Source organism: Chelmon rostratus, chromosome 11 (genome assembly GCF_017976325.1).
Source record: "Chelmon rostratus isolate fCheRos1 chromosome 11, fCheRos1.pri, whole genome shotgun sequence".
NCBI lineage: Eukaryota > Metazoa > Chordata > Actinopteri > Chaetodontiformes > Chaetodontidae > Chelmon > Chelmon rostratus.
Genome location: NC_055668.1, coordinates 21669584 through 21689207, shown reverse-complemented (window position 1 = coordinate 21689207; position 19624 = coordinate 21669584). Strand labels below are relative to the sequence as shown.

Sequence of the window (19624 nt, the reverse complement as noted above, 5' to 3'; positions counted from 1 at the left end):
TAAAATCAAACAAATCTGTGAAGCATTTATTTGTACTGCAATAATGTTAATTAAAACTTCCCTAAGCAGATAATCCAGGGTCTATTGTTTCTGAGTCATAGGTGTTGTCACCTGACATTGTGACATGTGACCCAAAATCACATGTGATGTTAGGATATGGATCAGTAAGAATAGACGTCCAGCAGTATCAGAAATGTAACCAGTTTGTCCCAGATTGAGATCTACCAGCCGCCACATTATCTAAATGTCCTTGAAGAGCACAACCCTTTACCTGCTCACACATTGTAAACCACTCTGAGTCGTGCATCAGCTAAAAGCTCAAAGCCCAACATATAAAATGTCTTTCTCCCTCTACTTTCACTTTCTCTGGCTACAGCCAGTAGCTCTCCGCTAAGTTCTCCTAACGCTCCGGTGATGTAAAAATCGATGGCGAGGTCATCAGGTTTCCCTTGTTGGCTGCCCCTCCCCTTCCTGCCTGCAATTTAATAATGCCCCTTTAAAGGCAGTGTTTAAGCCTCACCGAGCGATTGTTTTGTCAATAAGGCCTCCTTTTACGAACGTCTTAAAAGCATAGACAGGGAGAGAGCGAGGGAGAGAGAAAGAGAGAGAGTGGGGTAGTATTTAAGAGGGCAGAATGGACGGACGTGGAGGCTACTTAGGATGGAGCGGCGTGGCGTGTGCATATACGCCGCTTATCGGGTTTCAGAAAGGACGAGCAGAGGGAGCTGAGGAGAGTTGAGGGAAGGGGGTGGAAAGACATGTGGGGTGGGGTGACCGAAAGAGAACATGGAAATATAGATGAGAAGGAAAACTCACTGTTTTTGTGAAGTAAATGAAAGAATAATTCCCTTTTTTTTTTAACAAGGAGTCCTGTTTTCTTCAGTTTGGCCATTGTTTTTTGGCAGTTATGATAACATTATATTGTTCTGGGAACACAGCTTTTAAAGGAACTCCTCGTTTAACTATGAAATAATTACCCAGACGGTCTGTTGTAAACTTTCCTTACAGTTTCCAGAACAAAACCCTGCTTCAACTTTGACCTATCGTACTTGTTATAGCCGTGCACGCACAGTTTTCCTGTGCAATGACGAATTATTTCCAACATTTCATTTGGACTCACAAAATCTGGCAAAAACGGTTAGCTTAGCAACCAATATGATATTCTGATGGCATCAGATAAGCTAGTAAGATTAAAAACAAAACAGCTGAAGTAAGAAACTATTCCCAGGTCTTGATGTTATTTTGGTGAGTACAGTGTTAGCGCTGCTAATAAGACCCAAGCTGCAGTGATGGAAAAGATCAGAATTACCCTTTAAAAGATAAGAGAGAGACACAAACACGTAAAGTGAGATGAGCTGCACGGTTCAGTATGTTGACAGGCCAGAGAGAGAGATGCTGGAACTTGTTCGCAGAAAGCCTTCTGAGGTGTGTGTGTGTGTGTGTGTGTGTGTGTGTGTGTGTGTGTGTGTGTGTGTGTGTTTTGGAATTAGCAGGCCCAGTTTCAGTCAATGCCCTAGAGCCTGTTTCATACACTGCAGTTCTGTCAAGTTGCTTCAGCCTGAAACTCCCTGACATTACAGCAAATACCACACACACACACACACACACATGAACACACATGTTTCTCTCGGTATGACCTCACCCTCAGATTTCAACACTTTTAGAGTTAAAATGTAAGGGAATCTTTTGAAAAGCAATGTTTTCTTGCCTCAGTCTGAAGTCTGTTTCTACCAATAGCCTTTAACAGGAATCTGTGCAGACACGACCCTGTCTTCGCTGTATTATGTCAACAAAAATGTGTGTAGACGTGTGTGTGTGTGTGTGCTCATACACACATAGGTGTCCATGTGCAAAGACACTGTGAACTCAACACCATCGCTCCTCCCCCCGTCCTCCCTCTTTCTTCCTCTCTCTCTCTCTGTTTCTCTTACATCACAGCACGCCGCCCGAGGCCAAACCTGCATTTCTCTTCATTCGCCTCTCTCTCAGTCTTTTTTATTCCCTCCTCTTTTCTCCTCACTCCTCTCCCTTGCTTTTCAACCTTCTTTTGTAGTCATGGAGGCTGGTGTGGGGGGGGGGTGTCCAAAACATGAAAGGCGGCAGAACGTGAATGCCAGGGCCTGTGTTGAAGCACACATGGTCGCTGTCGTCCTCGCCCGCCATCAGTCAGTTGTTGTTCTCACGCTGATGTTTTCTTGTGTTGATCAAAAGCTGTTGGGAAGTGAATCAGCGGGGACACAACGCGAGCGGTTTGTGCCAAAATTAAATATCTAGGAAAAATAGGACACCTACTCTGACAATTAACAGGCAGACGACTGGATTGATTTCATGCAATTAAGATAAGTGATGGGTCTGTGTAAGCGATTTGTAGACAAAGCATAAAATAACGAGGCTAACAAACTGTTTCTGGTGGCGCTGATGCACATGTATGTGAAACAAACCAAATCTGGGATTATTCTGAAGACATGTTCACTATCCGAAGAGGAAAACATATTATTCCATCAGTTTTCTCTCAGACTGCCACCCCCTCTTCCTCACTTCAACTCCTTTGGTGTTTGCTGACTGCGGATGTCAACTGCCTGAAACCGCCTTCGCTGGTTTCTGGGCAGTCAGAGGGATCCCCGTAGCGATAGCTGCTGTGAGCCAGTGGGGGGAAGTGACACGCGCAGAGGCAGGATATGACACGGGCAGTATGGGGGGATTTAGGTCAACCACTGTGTGTTTGCGGCAGTCGCCACTGCAAGCCCTGTCAGCAATACTAGCTCTGTGCTACACTGGTCATCTGTGTGTGTGTGTGTGTGTTTGACACAGGCTACCTTCTGGGACAGATTTCAGGCTAAAGAACAGTTAACTTTGGACGGCTTGTTCGGGCACAAAAGCTGTGTTAATTAATGTAAGTCTATGCGATGTCCCCAGAAGGGATGGAAATACGACTTTGCTTGTGTGCGTGTGTGGCCATGTATTACTCATGTTGTGGGGACATATATCTGTTTACAGTCACATTGTGGGGACTCGCCTTCCTTGTGGGGACAAAATGCAAGTCCCCTGGGTTTAAGGTTACGGTAAGGTTAGGTTTAGATTTAGGTTATGGTTAGGGTAAGTCTCGAGGAAATGAATGAAAGTCTATGTAATGTCCCCAAAAGTGATTGAAACCTAATGTGTGTGTGTTTGTGTGTGTGTGTAAACTGAGATTTTGTTCTTGGTGGTTAAGATTCAGTATTTGTTTGTGTTTATGGTAAATGGAAACATACATCCTGCAAGTATTTACATGCACATACATTTGCAAGACCCCACAAAACCCCCAGAATGAGAGTGCTTCATCATGAGCACGTACACATAGAGCAGCGCACAGTAACTCGTGCACACACACACACACACACACACACACACACACACACACACACACACACATCTGATCTGAGCCCAAACGCTAAAGGACACAGACTCTGCTCCAATGCTGCGTCTGTGGAGTGGGCAACGCAGGACAGCCATGTTGTTTCTGGGTAAAGCCCGGCTTCTAGCCATACCCTCTCTCTGGCATTGATGGATGACTGACTAACTGAGTCCAAGACTGTCTGAATGTGCATGAAGGGAAGCAGGAGCAGAGATAAAGAGAGCGAAGGAGGTCGCTTGTGACACCTCCCTTCTGATGTCTTACTCTCTGCCTTTAGTTCTTGTTTTTTTCTTCTTCTTTGTCTCTTGTGTTGAGACCTTCTTTGACTCCCTCTCTTTCTCACCCCTCTGTCTCACCCTCTGTTTATATTTTTGCCTTTAGACAAGTCCTATTTAGAAGTCAGGGAGTGTTGCAAAGCCAGCCCAGTCAGAGCCAATGAGTTCATGTATGTTTTTCAAGTGGCCAACATTTCCTCTCTATAACTCTGGGAGGCACCTGGTTGTCATGGACAGACACACACACACACACACACACACACACACAGAGCTCTTCTCCAGTTTGTGTGTTTGTGTGTGTGGTTACCCAGCCTGTCGCTCCACTCTGTAAAACCAGCTTTAGTGGTAGATTCATGGCTCTCTTAATGGACACTGGGCTCTTGGGTAGTGGAGCAACAGTGTGTGTGTCTCTCTCTGTGTGTGTGTGTGCTTACATACTTGTATTTTATGTGTGTGCAGTAATGGGGATTAAGTGACCCCATGGCTGCTCTCAGTCTAAAGCTCCTTTTAAATTTCACACACTGTTTTTCTTATGTTTCCCTCCATATGAGGCACTGAATCCAACTAATCCACCTCGTGTTATTAGGAGCTGGAGCAGACCAGCATGCGCTGAATCTCTATGTGTGTCGGTGGGTGTGTCTGTGCATAGCTATGCATGCATTTGGAGATGGTTCACAAACTACTTGCCTGCCAATAAAGACATATGTATTGCTGACTCAAAACACAGGCCTCCTGTCTAATAGCAGCCTAGCTGCAGCACTCAGACTTGGTCATGTGACTCCTGCATGACCTCACTCCAACCTTACCTTGCCGTCCAACATGTGTGTGTGCGCTTGTGTGTGTGTATTGCACATTGTTTTTCTGTGTCTGTGCATGTGTGAACACGCATGCGTGCTCATGTTTGTCACAGTGCCAGCGTGGTAGGTGAGGTACCACACCTTCTCCACAGAGCCTTTCCTATAGATCGAGGTTGGGAAACAGAGAGGATCATGGGACTGAGCAGGGTGTGTGTTTGTGTGAGTGTGAGGACCTACGGCATGTAGCTCTTTGCAGCCGTTTGGTCTGGGCAGCTTTGAGGGAAAACAGTGAGATTGATGCTACTCGTTGACAAGTGAGCACATGTAGCAGGATGAGTGCCTTGAGTACATTTGTAACTCTGTGTATGCATGAAGGTGTTTGTACGCGTTGAAAGCTGCATCGACAATTAAGGACTATTTCGTCTTTTTGCACAATCTAGGCTGGTATGGCTTACTTATAGACAATTTCAGCCTTTTTTTTTTTGCACAATGTATCCCCCATTCCCCCCTCTCTTAACTGGATTTGTGTATGTGTGTGTGTGTTGCAAATAGAGGTCTGCCAGCAGCTGAGTTAGTTTATTTAAACTAATCTGGAGCATCTAATCCAAGCATCTGACCTATGAACGACACTGAGGAGGAGAGAACGAGAGGGAAGGAGGGAGGCAGGGAGATATGTGAGGAAAAGAGAAGGAGGAGATTTACGAGTTAACTCGTCATCTGAGGAGAACAAGGGGAGAAACTCATAACTGCGATTCCCTCACGCACCCACGCGCAGTACGCTCACATACATACACACAGTATGCAGCTACATGCGCACAAATGCACTGCCACCCCCCCGCTGCTCATGAGATCATGTGTGAGCTCTATAATAAAATAACTACTTACTTAAGAAGATGGAGATGTGCTGGGGCAGAGGCTGGGATAATAAAGTTCTGCAGGGATACAAGGCGAGATATAAGAATTGGAATGGGGTGTATGGTTTAAGTGTTAGCTCCAACATGCTGTATGATCTCGTGATTTACGACTGGTAACTGTGTTTTGTGTGGTTGTGCAAGTGCAAACCAGCTGCTTCTGTGTAGTTTTTGTTAATAATAATCACGCAGGACTCGGGAGACGGGATTGGTTGTATCAAAGAAGCAGTTCAGATAAAAGAATTAACAGAATTAATTCAGATGAAATAACAGTACAGTGGTTTATTTCGCATGAATGTGCGTGTACGTGGGCGCGAGCGAGTAGGAAGGATATACGGGCTCGGCATTAATTGTGGTTGCAGCAGACAATCGATGGCCGCCGCGCAGTGACAACCTGATGATAAGCCGTATGATTCTACCCGTCAGAGCTCGCTTTCTTTTTAGTGCTTTTAAATCACGCTGATTGGCAGCCAGGAGGACTGTGCGGTTATACAGTTATTTTAAGAGGCTCTCAGATTTGAATATGCATGTAAACCCCTGTCGACGTGCGCTGAAATCCACCGCCGGATCCTGACACACGTGTGTGTGTGATGCTGGAATATCCAGCCGTGTGTGTACGTGAGGCGTGTGCAGGCCTGTGCAGGCCTGTGCATGCGTGCGCGCGTTCTCTCAGATTACTAATGTAATATTGGTAGTGAGTGCAGAGGACGTGTGTATATGTGCACGTGTGTGTTTCAGCGTGTCTCATGTTACTAATATAATATTGGTAGGAGGCTCAGGAGATGTGCGTGCGTGTGAGTATGTGTGCCACAGAAATTGAGAACTCCACATGAATTTAAATCAACGAGCTTGCAGAGTAACCTTTTGTATATCCAATCTGCATCTTTCCACTGCTCGTTATTAAATTATCCCCTAATTGGTCACGCAACAAAGGCAGCTGATGAAAAAGACAATTTCTTGCTTTTAATTGGGCATTTCACGTGTGCTTCGCGTACACCTGTGTGCGGCTGCCTTGGCTCAGAGTGTCTGTGTGTGTGTGTGTGTGTGTGTGTCTCGGGTGTAATGAGAATAGGACATTAGCAAGGGCTTGGCAGACGCCGTCGCAATCAGTTCCACTCTTTCCAGAGAAGGAGGGAGAGGGGCGGGAGGATTAATCCAGACATTAGCAATCTCAGAAGGAGAAATAGATTGGAGGCAGAACAACAAAGAATAAAACTCACCCAGTTTCCTCACATGACGTTTAAGAGCCTTCAGTTGTGGCTAAACATGTGGCCGACGTTTTTGATCCACTGTGCCATGGGTGCATGCATATGTCAAGCATGTGTTCCCACGGTGGGAATCAGACTCAAACCCTTGGCAGTGTTTGCATCGTGCTGGGTTCCCCGAGCGACGCAAGGCCAAATTTTATTTTAAGTCACTTTCCTGCCTCCTGCTTGTCTTTTGGTGTTTTTGCCCAACTTTAGGCGTACCACCAGTGGTGTGTCACGCCAAAATAGCCCAGCGATTGTTGCACTGAGCGGAGCTGAATAGTGCAGCTCATTGTGTTGTGATGGCAGGCAGGGGAATGAACAGGCCATAAACACTGGCCCTATAGCACCCAGGGGTCGTGCAAAGGTGAAGCCTCACTCCCCCTAATAGAGGACCTCCGTTTTTTTCTTTTCTCCCTTTCTCTCTTTCCTCTCCCTCCCTTCATCACTCTTTATCTCTTTCTGAGTCTTCCCCTTTCTTATTTCCTCCCTTTCGAGTCCCTCCGTTTTCTCTCCCTCACCCCTACCTCTCCCTCTCTCACAGCCGTTCTCTCCGTCAGCTTATTAACGGTCACAGCAAGAGTGTCTGGTTTGCAGACCAGAGGCCCCCCCCCCCCCCGCTCTCTCACTCCTCCTTCACTCCCATTCTCCCGCTCTCCATCGCTCCGTTCCCTTGGCCGCTATTATGAGAGGCATTTTATCCTTTGTTCCAGCCCCCATGGTGCATCTGGCCTCAGATATGGGGACGACGGGGACAGGAAACCGGCGAGAGTTTTTGCAAGGAGGAGGGGGTTTGGTGGGTTAGAGTGTGGGTTTGTTGCTGGGAGGTGGACCGCCGGTTTCCACCATACAGGGAAGGAATGATAAGGAGGGAGCGAGCAGGAGAAGGAAGCAGATACAGAGAGGCAGAGTCACTGTAGTTGTAGTAACAGTAGCAGCACTTGTAGGTCTGGTAGCAGCGTTAGCAGTGATAGTAGGATTATTACTTGACTGATGCATAGTCTATTTAATCCTTAGAGTAAATAAGCACTGGTGCCATATTTCTGGGAGGTCACATCGAGTTACAAGTCCATTACATTCCTCCCTGATCCGCATTATACCAGGAACAAATGCCCGGATTTCTAAGTAGTGCACACCTATTGCCAAAACAATCTCCTTTGTTGCATCAGTGTTTTTCTGAGGGAGGTAGAAGGAGCCACGGTTTGCAGGAGAGGAATAAAGTGCGAAAGAGGAAGGCGAGGAGACTGCAACGCAAAGACAAGAGGAAGAAGGTGAAGAGAAGGAGAGGTCAACAGTTAGCCAGCGCTGGCCTCAAGTTGACCTCGTCCTTCTATAAAGAGCCTGAAGAGGAGAGGAGAAGATAGGAGAGGAGAGTTAGAGGAATGCTCAGGCCTCCTCAGCCCTCCTCGCCCTTTCTCCCTCAGTCGTCCTCTCATATCTCCCCCAGCAAAACAGGGTAGCAAGGGAGGAAGGGAGGGAGGGCGGGGAGGGGGTGTTGGTGATAAAACTCCAGACGTTCCCTCATTTGATGGTGCTCTGCCATGTCAGTGCATTCTTGCATTCCTCCCTAGCTCTCCCTGTTTCTCTCTCTCGCCCCAAAATCCAGTTCGACACACTTTGCGTTACTTTATGTCTTCAACAAATAGAGAGTAAAGACGCCAGAGCATCAGTCTCAAAGGCTGACAAGATCCCCGGCTCTTTTTTTTTTTTCCTGCTTAGATCACATCTCACCTCACAGAAAGCACCGCTAGCACCCCTGTCAAAAATTAACAATTTTCCTAAAGCGGCTTCCGAGATATAACAGAGCAATTATACAAAAACAGTGCAGGGAAACAATCAGGCTGCTAATCATTCTCCTGTTCTCCTGCTATCTGTCTCTGCCACTCTCTGTCTCCTCACTTCCCTGCAGCTCTGCCTTTAGAAGGTGATACAGGAGAGATAGTGGGCAGGAAAAAAAAAAAAGGAGGCGCACCATAAAGCAGTTAGGGAGGGAATATTAAAGAGATATAAAGCAAGAGGGTTCCATTCACTAATCATGGGTCAAACAGATGCACCAGCTAGTGTCCCTTTGTTTCTGCTCCTCCTCCTCTCCTTTCTTAGATCTCTTAAACGCTCCTTTTTCCAGCTCCAGACGCGCTGCACGACCATTGTGTCCTTAAAGTTCGGCTAATGCGCCTCCTTTTAGAGATGAAATAGAAGTGTCCGGTGGGCAACAGCAGGAACACATAAATCAAGTCAGAAATCCCAAGAGCCCTCTCCCTTCGGGGTCATTACAGGTCAAAGGGTCATTTCACGAGGGGTTAGGCTGAGCAAGGCCAGAGCGCTGCCTGTGTGGGTGTGCGAGGGCGCGAATGTGTGCGAATGGACGTCGGAGAAGGAGAGAGATTAAGTGTGTGTGTAGCTGGAAATAAGTGAGTAGCAGATTTGGATATGAGCAGCAGTGTGTGTGTGCGCACAATAAATGGTCTGACCGTGTGCTTTTATAGGAGGTCACAGGGTAAAGGGGTTTGTCCAAGGCTACATGCACCAAATCCAGCTCCCGTGAAAACACACACACACACACTAAAAACAGCTCCTGCCGTCACAGAGTAACACGTGGTCACCTGTCTTAACAGAGTATCGCCCAAAACAATGCCTCTCACCAGTGGCAACGTGACATGTTTCTGTCAGCAACACTTCCCACACTGCCGCGCTCCACGCCAAGTGTGTTAAACAGTCAGCACTCTCGGCTCGTCGCGAGGTGGAATGTCTCCAACAAAGCGAGATGGGTCGACATGTTTCGAACAGGCAGAGAGAAAATCCCGGTTAAGCCTCGCCCCACAAAGACCCCAGTGTTCGGGCCGACGCGGCTGCGTATAAGCCGCGGCCGTGCGAGTTTGTACAAGTCGTGGACTTCTGCGTTTTGAGAGACAGCCGCCTCGGCCGTTAAGGCTGTTAAGATGTGACTTTTGCTGTGGCTTTACCGGGGCTCAGGGTTGCTTAGGGGAGAATAATTTCTCCATATCACTGTTATGGTTAGCTAAAAAGAGGCGGGTTTGGCAATGTGTTTGTTTTCGTGCTGCGTGCCAAGATTTTCATGGTCTTAGTCAGCAATTTTTGCCTGATCTTGTTTTGAGAAACGCACTGACGTTGTTTCTGTGTCTCCTTCCTTCTCCTTCTCCTCCTCTACCCTCTTTCCATCCATCCCCTTCCTCCTCCTCCTCTTTATTTTCTCCAGGTTCATTAACGCCAGGAGGAGAATAGTCCAGCCCATGATCGACCAGTCAAACCGTGCAGGCAAGTCTCCCATAGTTACTGTATTCAAGTCGCGCAGGCGAAAGCTGTCCACACATGCACCCGGAGGCCCCTCAGCTGGTAAATACAGGAATGCCCAAAACCTCCAGGGGCTCCCCCCTTCGGTGACTGACCACTAAAATTAAGAACCAAAGTGCTACAACATTAACAGCAACCATTAATCAACTTTGACGTGCTCTTTGGGGTGAGAAACTATTTATTAATTATACAATATAATAATTTGGCTGAAAATGAGTTAACGATGAGTGGATTTATTTTTTCTTCGCCCGTAAACAACACTAGCTGTGTTCTCAGTAAAGTCTGCTTTTAACCCCTTCCCCCCCCCCCCATTGCCGACCAGGCAAAGGAAAAAAAAACACTCAACCCTTCCTCCCTGGCTCAAACAAAACATAAAGAGAACTACACCCGTTTCTTTTTTTGGGTGACCGTTGTTTGGCTTTTTGGCACCAGACCTGTTTTTACCCCCCTCCACACACACTCCTTTTAAACTCCCCCCTCAACCCTATTTGCGGCTGTTTCAGGGAGCGAGGGGAGCGAGGGGAGCAAGTGAGCGGTCCCCCTGGTGCATGGCTTGGTTTGGACTGCCGTAAACTTTATTACCTGTAATAGGGGTCAGAGGTCAGGGTGGCATTAGGGGTGCAGTAAAGTTCAAAGGCATTCAGTGGGGCTGAGTTCTTGCTTTTGCTTGACTGACCCCCAAACAGCCTGAATCGAAGGTAAGTGGATTTCTATGAGAGCAGAACAATGGAGGCGGGCGAAGCACAGGAACCCTATCAGGTTTCACTTATCATCGCTGCTCGGTTATAGGCAGTATTTATTAGATAAAGCATTTAGGCAGGAGCGGATTCTGAGGCCACTCAGCAAGAATGACTTATTGTTAGCACAGAGGAAAAATGATCAGAGCGTCAGCATGCAGCTCATTTCATTCTCTGGATTATATATAATCACACATTTATAGGAGCAGCAATTACGTTAAAATTCTTAAACATGCTGCGTTAAGTGCTGTTTTTTCCCTCAAAACAAGTCCTGATGTTTTATTAGTAGCAAGTTCGTTTTCCAACACGTCTGCTATGTAATGCAAAAGTGTCGCTATTTGAGATCATTTTAACAACTTAAAGCTACTTAAAAAGAGCAAAAACTGCATGTGAAGGAGTAAAATAAACAGGATTTTATCCAGACGAGGACTCCGGTCGCGTGTTTTGTTGGTTTTCTATCAGTTGTTCTGTAAAAGCAGTTGTCGCCTCTTCCAGATCTCATTTTAAAACAAAAGTCCTCGTGTGTTGTCTTGAGCGTACCGCAGTGTGTGTTGAACTCTCTCGGTCCGATCCCTATTAGAGCATTTAGACGCATTAAAGTCTACCAGGGGCTTACAGCGCAGAGCCGGCTGCACAGACACGGAGCAGAATGACGTTGAAAGACAACGGCGGCTCCCTGTGCGTGCACCGGCCAACAGATGATCCCGCTTCGGCCACTGAGCCTTAATTAAAAGCACTAATTGACCACTCCGTCCCCTCCCTCCAATCCCTCCATCCCTCCCTCCCCCTGTCTCCTCCTCCGTCCACAGTAAGTCAAGGAGCTCCCTACAATCCAGATGGCCAGCCGATGGGGGGCTTCGTCATGGACGGCCAGCAGCACATGGGAATCAGACCACCTGGTAAGGCTTTCTCTGCGTGTCTGTTCCTTTCTTTCCTCCCTCGCTCTTCCCGTCTTTCTCCATTTTCGTGCCTTTGCCCTCCATTTTTCCCCTCCTCTTGAGTCTCAGTCGCTTTCATCCCCACTTTCTCACCCCGTTTGCCCTCCTTTCTCATCATCCAGCAGCATCTCGAGGCGTCAGCGTGTTTCATACAGTATCTGCCGTGTTGGTAGTTATTCTACCCGCACGCTTCCTGTCTTTTCTCGCACACAAGCACTTAGCGGGAGCTATATGGTCGCCGTGCGGTGGTTTAGGCGTAACCTGGGCAGTATGTGCGCCCTCAAACACTGCGATAAAGACACACACTGCACAGATCCACACACTGCCGCCTCCCCCTCCCTCCGCACACAAACCAGAACAGGTGTGGTCAATCACATTACACAACCACCTCCTTCCTCACTCCCACTCCCTCGCTCTCAGTCCCTCTCTCTCACGCCATCAGGTCTAATCCCAGAGTTTGTCCTTAAGCTCCTCTCCTCCTCCTCTATCCCCTGTTTTCTGGGATTCTCTCAAGTCTCTAACCCTATCTCACCCTCCACTCAAAGTCAGCAGGTTTGGATAAACTGCCAGGCTACTTAACCCCCCCTCTTCACCACACCTCACCGTTCCACATTTAAGCCAGTACTCTCCTCTGCTATGTTGTCTGTCAGGTTAGTCTGGCAGGAAAACCATCTGTGGTGTCTACCTCAGTTTGCAACTATTTCCTGGTTACACCTGTTTGTAATAACAATAAAATCATTAGCATTTGCTGCGGCTTTAAATAAACTGTCATTTGAATGCCTTTAGTTAGCTTGCATGCACCTTTTCCGCCATGGCTTTGCATCTAAATCCACTCCTCTGTGTTCCTCAGGACCGATGGGTGGAATGGGCATGAACATGGGCATGGAAGGTCAGTGGCACTACATGTAGCCCAGCCTCAGTCCGACCAATCGCAACACAAAGGGGGATGTAAGTACGCACGGGCACGCGCCACCTTACAGATTTCATTCACTCTCCTGATCAGCAGAGGCGTGTCAACAACGCTCTGAACGAGGGTCTCAGATATGCATTATTCATACATACGTTTACCGCAGACCAGGAGGTGTGGATCTGCATTTAGGCTGCAGTTTAAAGTGTTCATATAAGGAGATCTCTGACATCTTGTGCTACAAATTAATTAGGAATTTTTCACCTATTTTGCAAATGGTTCTTCAGTTTTTTGGAATTCATTCGTTTCTTTGTTTTTTTGTTACAAGAGCACTCTTGTTCTTCCCAGGCTGATTTTTCTCTGTTACTCTCTCTCTCACTGTCCCACCCTCGGCCTGGTGATAAGAGCCTTTGATCACAACCTTGTAACTCTTTGTGTATGATATGTGTGTGTGTGTGTGTGTGTGTGTGTGTGTGTGTGTGTGTGTCTCACATATCTAATAGCTACAGGACCAAACATCCTCCATATCAGGGAGGAGAGGAAAGATGAGAAGGTTTTCAGGATGAAAAAAAAGGGAGAAAAAGAGGAAGAAAGTCAAACAGGGAAGATAAAAACAGACAGTTTGAACATATGCATGCGCACACACACTCATAAAATATACAAATAGCCGTTATTGATGATTATCAATGATGCGAATATGTTTTGAATGTTTGAGTGTGTATGACTTGAAAAATCTTCAAGAAATTAAATTATTGAAAGTCAAGCATTTTGAGTAGTGGTTTGGTGCATGTATTTCTATTATTATTATTATGGTTATTATGGTGTGTGTGTGTGTGTGTGTGTGTGTCAGACAGATATATAGGAGGCGAACGGGGCAAAGAGGGGAGAAAGAGGGAGTTGGGTGATGAGAGGGAAAGAAGGCGGGGATGGGTCGGGACAGCGGGTGGGTGGTGGGCTGGGGGACTGGGGGGTGCAGGTAGGACGTTGCCATGGCAACAGACTGATTGGCAAAAATGTAAGCAGTCGTCGCTGGTGCAAGGAGAGAGAGGGAGAGGGAGAGAAGTGAGCGCCCCTTAAGTGTCATAAATCTGCCGGGTTGCTGTTGATGCATGAGCCACATTAATACACACACTAACCAGCTAGAGGAGCACGCACCCCCCCCCCCCACCCCCCCACCCTCTCTCTCTCTGTATTTCTAATGCTCGCTCTGTCTCACCCCCTCTTTGTGGTTTTTCCTCACTGTCAATTCTCCTCCTCTATCTCTTTCACACAAACACCTTTTTTCTGTTTTTCTTTAATTCTCTGCCTCTCTCTCTCTTTCTCTCACCTCCTCTCCCCCCTCCCTCCCTCCCTCCCTCTCGCCCCAGGGCCAAATACACTCCCACATAATTCTGGATGTATACAGGCTTGGTGTTGTCGCTGTGCACAGTGTGTGTAAAGTGGCCATGGGTCCAACCGTTGTGAAACATCATTGTTTAATGTGTGTGTGAATTAATGTTTGTCTCTGTTTGTACACCATATGTGTGTGTGTGTGTGTTTACCTGTGAGGCTGTGTGTATAACGTGTACATTCATAGGTGAAATACATGCATTTGCCCATGTGTGGGTGCATACAAACGTGCGCGCGTGTGTGTGTGTATGTATGTGCATGTGTGTGTATGGTAATAGGATTACTCCTGGCACAGGGAGGGGACACAAACTAGTGCAAAATGGAGGAGGTAGCCAGCAGGGTATGGAGCTTAGCTGGGCCTAATTGACTAGATCCAAATTAAATATGCCATCACCAGAGGTGTGACCAATGGATTTGACTTATTCAGTTTACAAAAATAGAGACCATTAACCCTCCACAGAATGTGCGTGCGTGCGCGCGCCACGATGAAAATATGCCGCCCTTATTTCAGTCACAAATGTCCACGACCAAAAGCAAAGACACAAAGTCTCACATGGAGTGGCATCTTTCAGGTTTGAAATGCAGGGAGACGTGGTGATAGAAAGGCTGTGCCTTCAGAATGAGGTGTGTGTCTGTGTGTGTGTGTGTGTGTGTGTGTGTGTGTGTGTGTGTGTGTGTGTGTGCGCGAGTGTGTAAACATGAGGGCTGGTTCGCCGTGTCCAGGCTGCCTCTTTCCAGCAGCTGCTAGCCTTCCCAGCAGACCTTGCTTTAAACAGCCTCAATTTGCCTGCTGAATCTCGTAATTGGGCCACCAGAGGAATCCTCTGCGAGACGGGCGAAGCACAGAGAAGACGAGTAGACAGCGGAAGAAAAAAGACAGAGAGAGAGAGAGGGGTAGACAGAAAGAGGGAGGGGCGGATGAAGAGATGGCGAGCGAGAGAAGCGTAAACGACAAGAGGGAGGGGGAGAGGGAGGAAAGAGGGAAAGGGGGAGGAGGGAGGGAAGAGGCTGGGAGAGAGATGGTGACAGAAATATGTCTCCTCTTCCTCACAACTAGTCGTTTCTTTACAGCTTCATCAGCTAGCCATGGCTAGCTGCTAGCTTGTCTCTGTCAAATACTGCTACTTTCCTTTCTAGGTCAATTAAATGTAAGTGATGTCTTATATTCTTTCATGACCAATTAAATTAATAGGTTATTACGGGATGGGGGAGGGGGGGACGGTTATCTTATTTGATTAAGAGAGCACAAGTTCATTATATTTTATAAGCAATTTTCATTAGCAGAGTTGAGGTTTTGTTACCGCGGGGCTGAATTGAGCGGTTATTGTGCTGAGGAGTGCTGAGCCTTCACAGGGAAGGTGTGCCTAGCAGTCACACTGCAACATTAGTTAAAACTAAAGCCAATTAGTCCTGCTTAGTGAAAAGCGTTATGCTTTCCACCCAGTGATGATTACAGAGCTTATATCCCCTTGTGAAACAATACACCTGTCAGCAGAGATGAAGCCCAGCAAGTGAAGCAGAAGCGAGCCGAGCCTTTGATAGCGGCGAGAATGACTCGCGGGTGACCCTTACCCCCTTTCCCTTCTTCCTCTCCCCTGCTTTCCCTCTTCCGCGAAATTAGCCAGGGGTGGCCCCTGAAAACTGTAATTTTCCGTTTCAGGACAATAGCTATCGCAGGGTGGAGGAATTAATTATGGCGCAGAGCGTATGGAATTTTTATTCCGGCCGTCCCCGCTCGCAGCTTTTCCCCAAAATGTCGGGTCGAACGCTTGAGTGAGCGCCGCCTGTAACCCCTTTGCTGCCGGTCCCGGCTGGAAACCCTTTGTCCCAGGATTCACTGCTCCAATCATTAAGCACAAATTTGTTAACCTTCTGCTGAGGGGTCAAGATCCCTCCCCTCGCCCCCCACCCCGCTACCACGCACCCTCCCACCGTCACCCCCACCCTCAACTTCTCTTTCTGGTGGATGAACTTTTACTATTAACGAACATTGGAAGAAAACGGGTCCCGATGGGGATTTTCTGCCCCCGCGTATTGTCCATGTGAATGTGTGTCCCTGTTGATTTGGCCCCTCTGGAATCCCCCTTGGAGTCTAAGAAAGGAGGCCTACGGCTCAATGTATTGATTGGCTTATTAAGTGAAAAACCTTATTAGCGATGTGCGCTCTTTCAAGCACGCATAGCGTTTATGAGGAGCTTGACATGGATTTACTGCAGTCGTCAGGATGCTCTCGTTAACCACGCTCACATACGCAAAAGCCGCAAGCAACTGAAAGCGGCGATCCAACGGATTCTTGACTGTTTTGTTTCATTTGGGGATATTTTGAGTTGCACGTTCTTGTGCCGTTCAGCCACTTGTCAGGTAAACTGTGACGTTTCTTTTATGGAAAATTCACTGGATCTTCGCTATAAGCATGAACATGGCCTGCAATGCATTTAAGCTAGCATCGCTAATGACGTAGCTTGTTATAGTGCCACAGGTTACGTCCCACAATAGAAAAGGTCACAGGTTTGATGCCATTAGGTCCAGAAAGATGTGTAACCCCTACCACCTCATTCATTTAAAGGAAGGTAATTGAAGCTTGCATAGCTCACATAATTGTTCACCCTTCTCTTGTGCGAGTTGCACCTATTCTCCTCAGCGGCCCGCTGAAACCTGATGGATGAGGGGAATGACAAACGAGGGTCCTTGTGTTCACTCCTGCTGTCCTCCCGCTGCACCCCTTTGTCCTTTTCCCTGCCTGCCTTTGTGTCGCCTGTAGTGGCCCTCTTGTGTGTGTGTGTGGCGAACGCGTGGTCGGGCGCTGGGCGCTCTCAGGTGACGGCCGCCCGCGAGCCTCACCTCTCCTCTCTTGCTTCTGACAACAATGGCCGCGGTTCCTCAGCGGTGACTTTCCACCTGCGGAGATGGATGGCGGCTATTGTTGGCTTTGAAGAGAGGAACGCAGGGAGAGAAGAGGGCGAAGATGGATTTCTTTACATCATTTTTCATTGCGAGAGAAGGTTTGATGCAGCAGGTGGCATCAGTTTAACGCGTTTAGATTTTACATTGCACTTTAAGACAAGAATGAAGTGTGCGTCACTTAAATACTCACCTGAAAAGTTCAAAATGCTGTCTGCACATGATCAAAAGATAAATCAAAGGCTAATTTTAAGTTTTCTTGTAGTCCAGTTAAACAGATTATCCTGGAAATGTTAAGTACTGGACCTCAGTATCACTTCAAGTCGATCATGTGTGTTTGGTCTCTAAGTCCTCTCCTACTGTTAAAGTAGCATTACTGAGGGTGTAGGATTAACTCACTAAACCCTCCAATGCTCTCTCTCTCTCTCTCTCATACATCCACACAGTCTTAGTGAAGGGCAGGCTCGGGTCTGTATTTTGACCTAGATTAGCACTGTGTTGGGTTTGCAGCCGTTGCAACATACTATAGTGCTCCTCCGGGGCCTTATCAGCCGGTCCCGCGTGTTCATGTGCTGTCGGCCTGAAAATGTAACATGAGAGTCTGCGTTCTGAAGTCTGGTGTGATCTATTGTCGTATTTAATGAATGATTAATGACCTGTAACTCATTCAACAGTTGTTTTTTTTTTTTTTTTTTTTTTTTTTTTTGCAGTTAAATGCTCTCTGGCCCAGTGGTTGAGACAGTACTCCGACTTGCTCAGAGTTTATTAATATTTGCATGACTCTGCACGTACACGGAAGTTTTTTAATTACTCAACTTTATGCAGTGACTAAACTGACGTATCACTGTTGCCAGGTGAGGCCTTGTTGTCTCTACATCATCAGCATGATCGGTTGACTCTGAGTGGGTTTCAGCCCGTAGGGGGCCGTGTAATTCCTGGATTGAAGTTAAAGGTTTTTAGGTAACAGCAGTGATAGCGTCTGACGAGAAACTTTGAATCCTCACAGCAGACCCCAATCAGCTTTCCGAACAGACTGTCTCATTTACACTGAGCTGATCAGTGATTAACCGTTTTGATCTTCTCTTTCCACAGAACTGCAGGGCAAACCAGGGGATCACCTGTCTCGCAGAGGGCTACGGAGCTTGGGAACGGGACTCCTAGACTTCCGGGTGACAACGACCAACAGCAAACCCCTCTGTCCAGCACCAAGACCCAACGACATTTTATCCGACTGACATCCGCAACATGGAAGCCTTCCATGACTGCCTACAATCCTCGTCTATGTATCCAGCGACGGCGACGCGCAGAAGATCAAACCTCGTCCAACCCAGATGACCCTCTGTCCCGGCAGACCCCTGATTCTTCGCCGGTGGGCACTAGACTTTGCCCCCTTGCCACTGCCCACTAGGTTCATATGGATTCCTCCATCAAAAGTGATTGCGATTGCGAGCATAGATGACACACGAGAGACACGCTGTGTCCTTTGCCTGTACCTTTGGCGAATGCAGCACCTGGTGATATATATTAGAGACTTCCTGTGAAGAGCACTCCACTCTTTGGGACGATGGAATTGGACCGAGGAGAAGCCAATGTCTGTATCTGACAGGACACTAACAAAGCAAAAGAGGTGCCCTTTAAAAATATAGTGGATTGAAACATGGAAGGAGGGAAAGCAAGAGAAAAGAAATTAAAAGTATAACTATATCAACCCCTAGTTTGGGAAGCGAGTGGCGAAAGAAAATATACTGTATACTGTTGTAAAATTATGCTGGACTCTCACATGAACTGGGAATTTAAGTATTGTAAATGCTATTGTATTGTTCTGCATATTATGTTGTTTCTAATAGATTTTTTTAAAAAAAGGATGTGAACTTTTTTCTCTTTTTTGCTGATTTCTTTCCACACTATGTGTGTGTCGTCTCTCCATCAAATTTGACCTCCTGCCCCCTCCCTCCATTGGATCAAAATAAATTTTTAAAAGTAAAAAAAAAAAAGGGAATAAACGGATAATTCGACCAGTCTGTCATTTCTCGCAGGCCTTTATTTGGATGGTAAGAGTTTGATGGTGATTCAGATGTCCTGTTTTTTTTTTTACACACATCCCATCCACGAACATGCAGGGTGCAACTAATTTGTTTTACTGTTGCTGTGTCTACACCTTGTAACTCCAATCTTGGTGGTTTCTATTTGCATTTTCATATCAGTTGATTATATTTTCCTTTACTGGTGCAAAATTTTTGTTGGTATAAAAAATTCTCGGGCTATCTGGGGTCATGAAACTCTCTTATAACTCACTGGATTAACTCCAAACACGATGACATCAAGCTAAACGCGGTTTCTGAGAAGCTAACACTTTGGGTGTACAAGTTTTTAATCCGACTGTCCAGTTTTTCATTTTATACTCTGTTCTCACGAGGACAGACACGTAATATAGGCGTCAGCGTGGCTAGCATCGTGACAGGCTAACAAACATGGTACAGAGCGTCAGTTAATGCTCACAAACAATCTAAAAAAAAAAAATCGCTGTGGATGGGAAAACTACAAGTGTGTGTGTCCCACAAACATGTTGTTTTCTGTTTTTCTCCATGTGTGTCTGTGACTGAGGGCCTCTGAAAGTCTATTCCAGTGTCCTATTGATGTGTTTTATGTCACAAGGCCGAGCGCTGGCATGGTCAGTGGCTTCTCTTCCCTTCAGTGTTTGATGCGGCCTGATAACAGGGAGAGGCAGAGGCTATGGGAAAACGCCATTTATACCACAGTCCATTCATTTTGATTTAACAGATGATGTAATGCTGATCAACAGACAGGAGAGAATG

At 46.8% G+C, this 19624-nt stretch overlaps 1 protein-coding gene across 1 annotated transcript in view; it reads left to right on the top strand.

The window, feature by feature from the left end:
- LOC121613770 (homeobox protein Meis1) overlaps positions 1-18812 on the top strand; it is a 79200-nt gene extending 60388 nt beyond the window's left edge. Inside the window, exons 10-13 of the mRNA XM_041947391.1 lie at positions 9842-9900; positions 11483-11572; positions 12462-12559; positions 17901-18812. Of these exons, the coding sequence (XP_041803325.1) occupies positions 9842-9900; positions 11483-11572; positions 12462-12520 (208 nt within the window). The 3' untranslated portion in view covers positions 12521-12559; positions 17901-18812. The remainder of the gene's footprint in view (positions 1-9841; positions 9901-11482; positions 11573-12461; positions 12560-17900) is intronic.
- Positions 18813-19624: the final 812 nt, after the last annotated feature.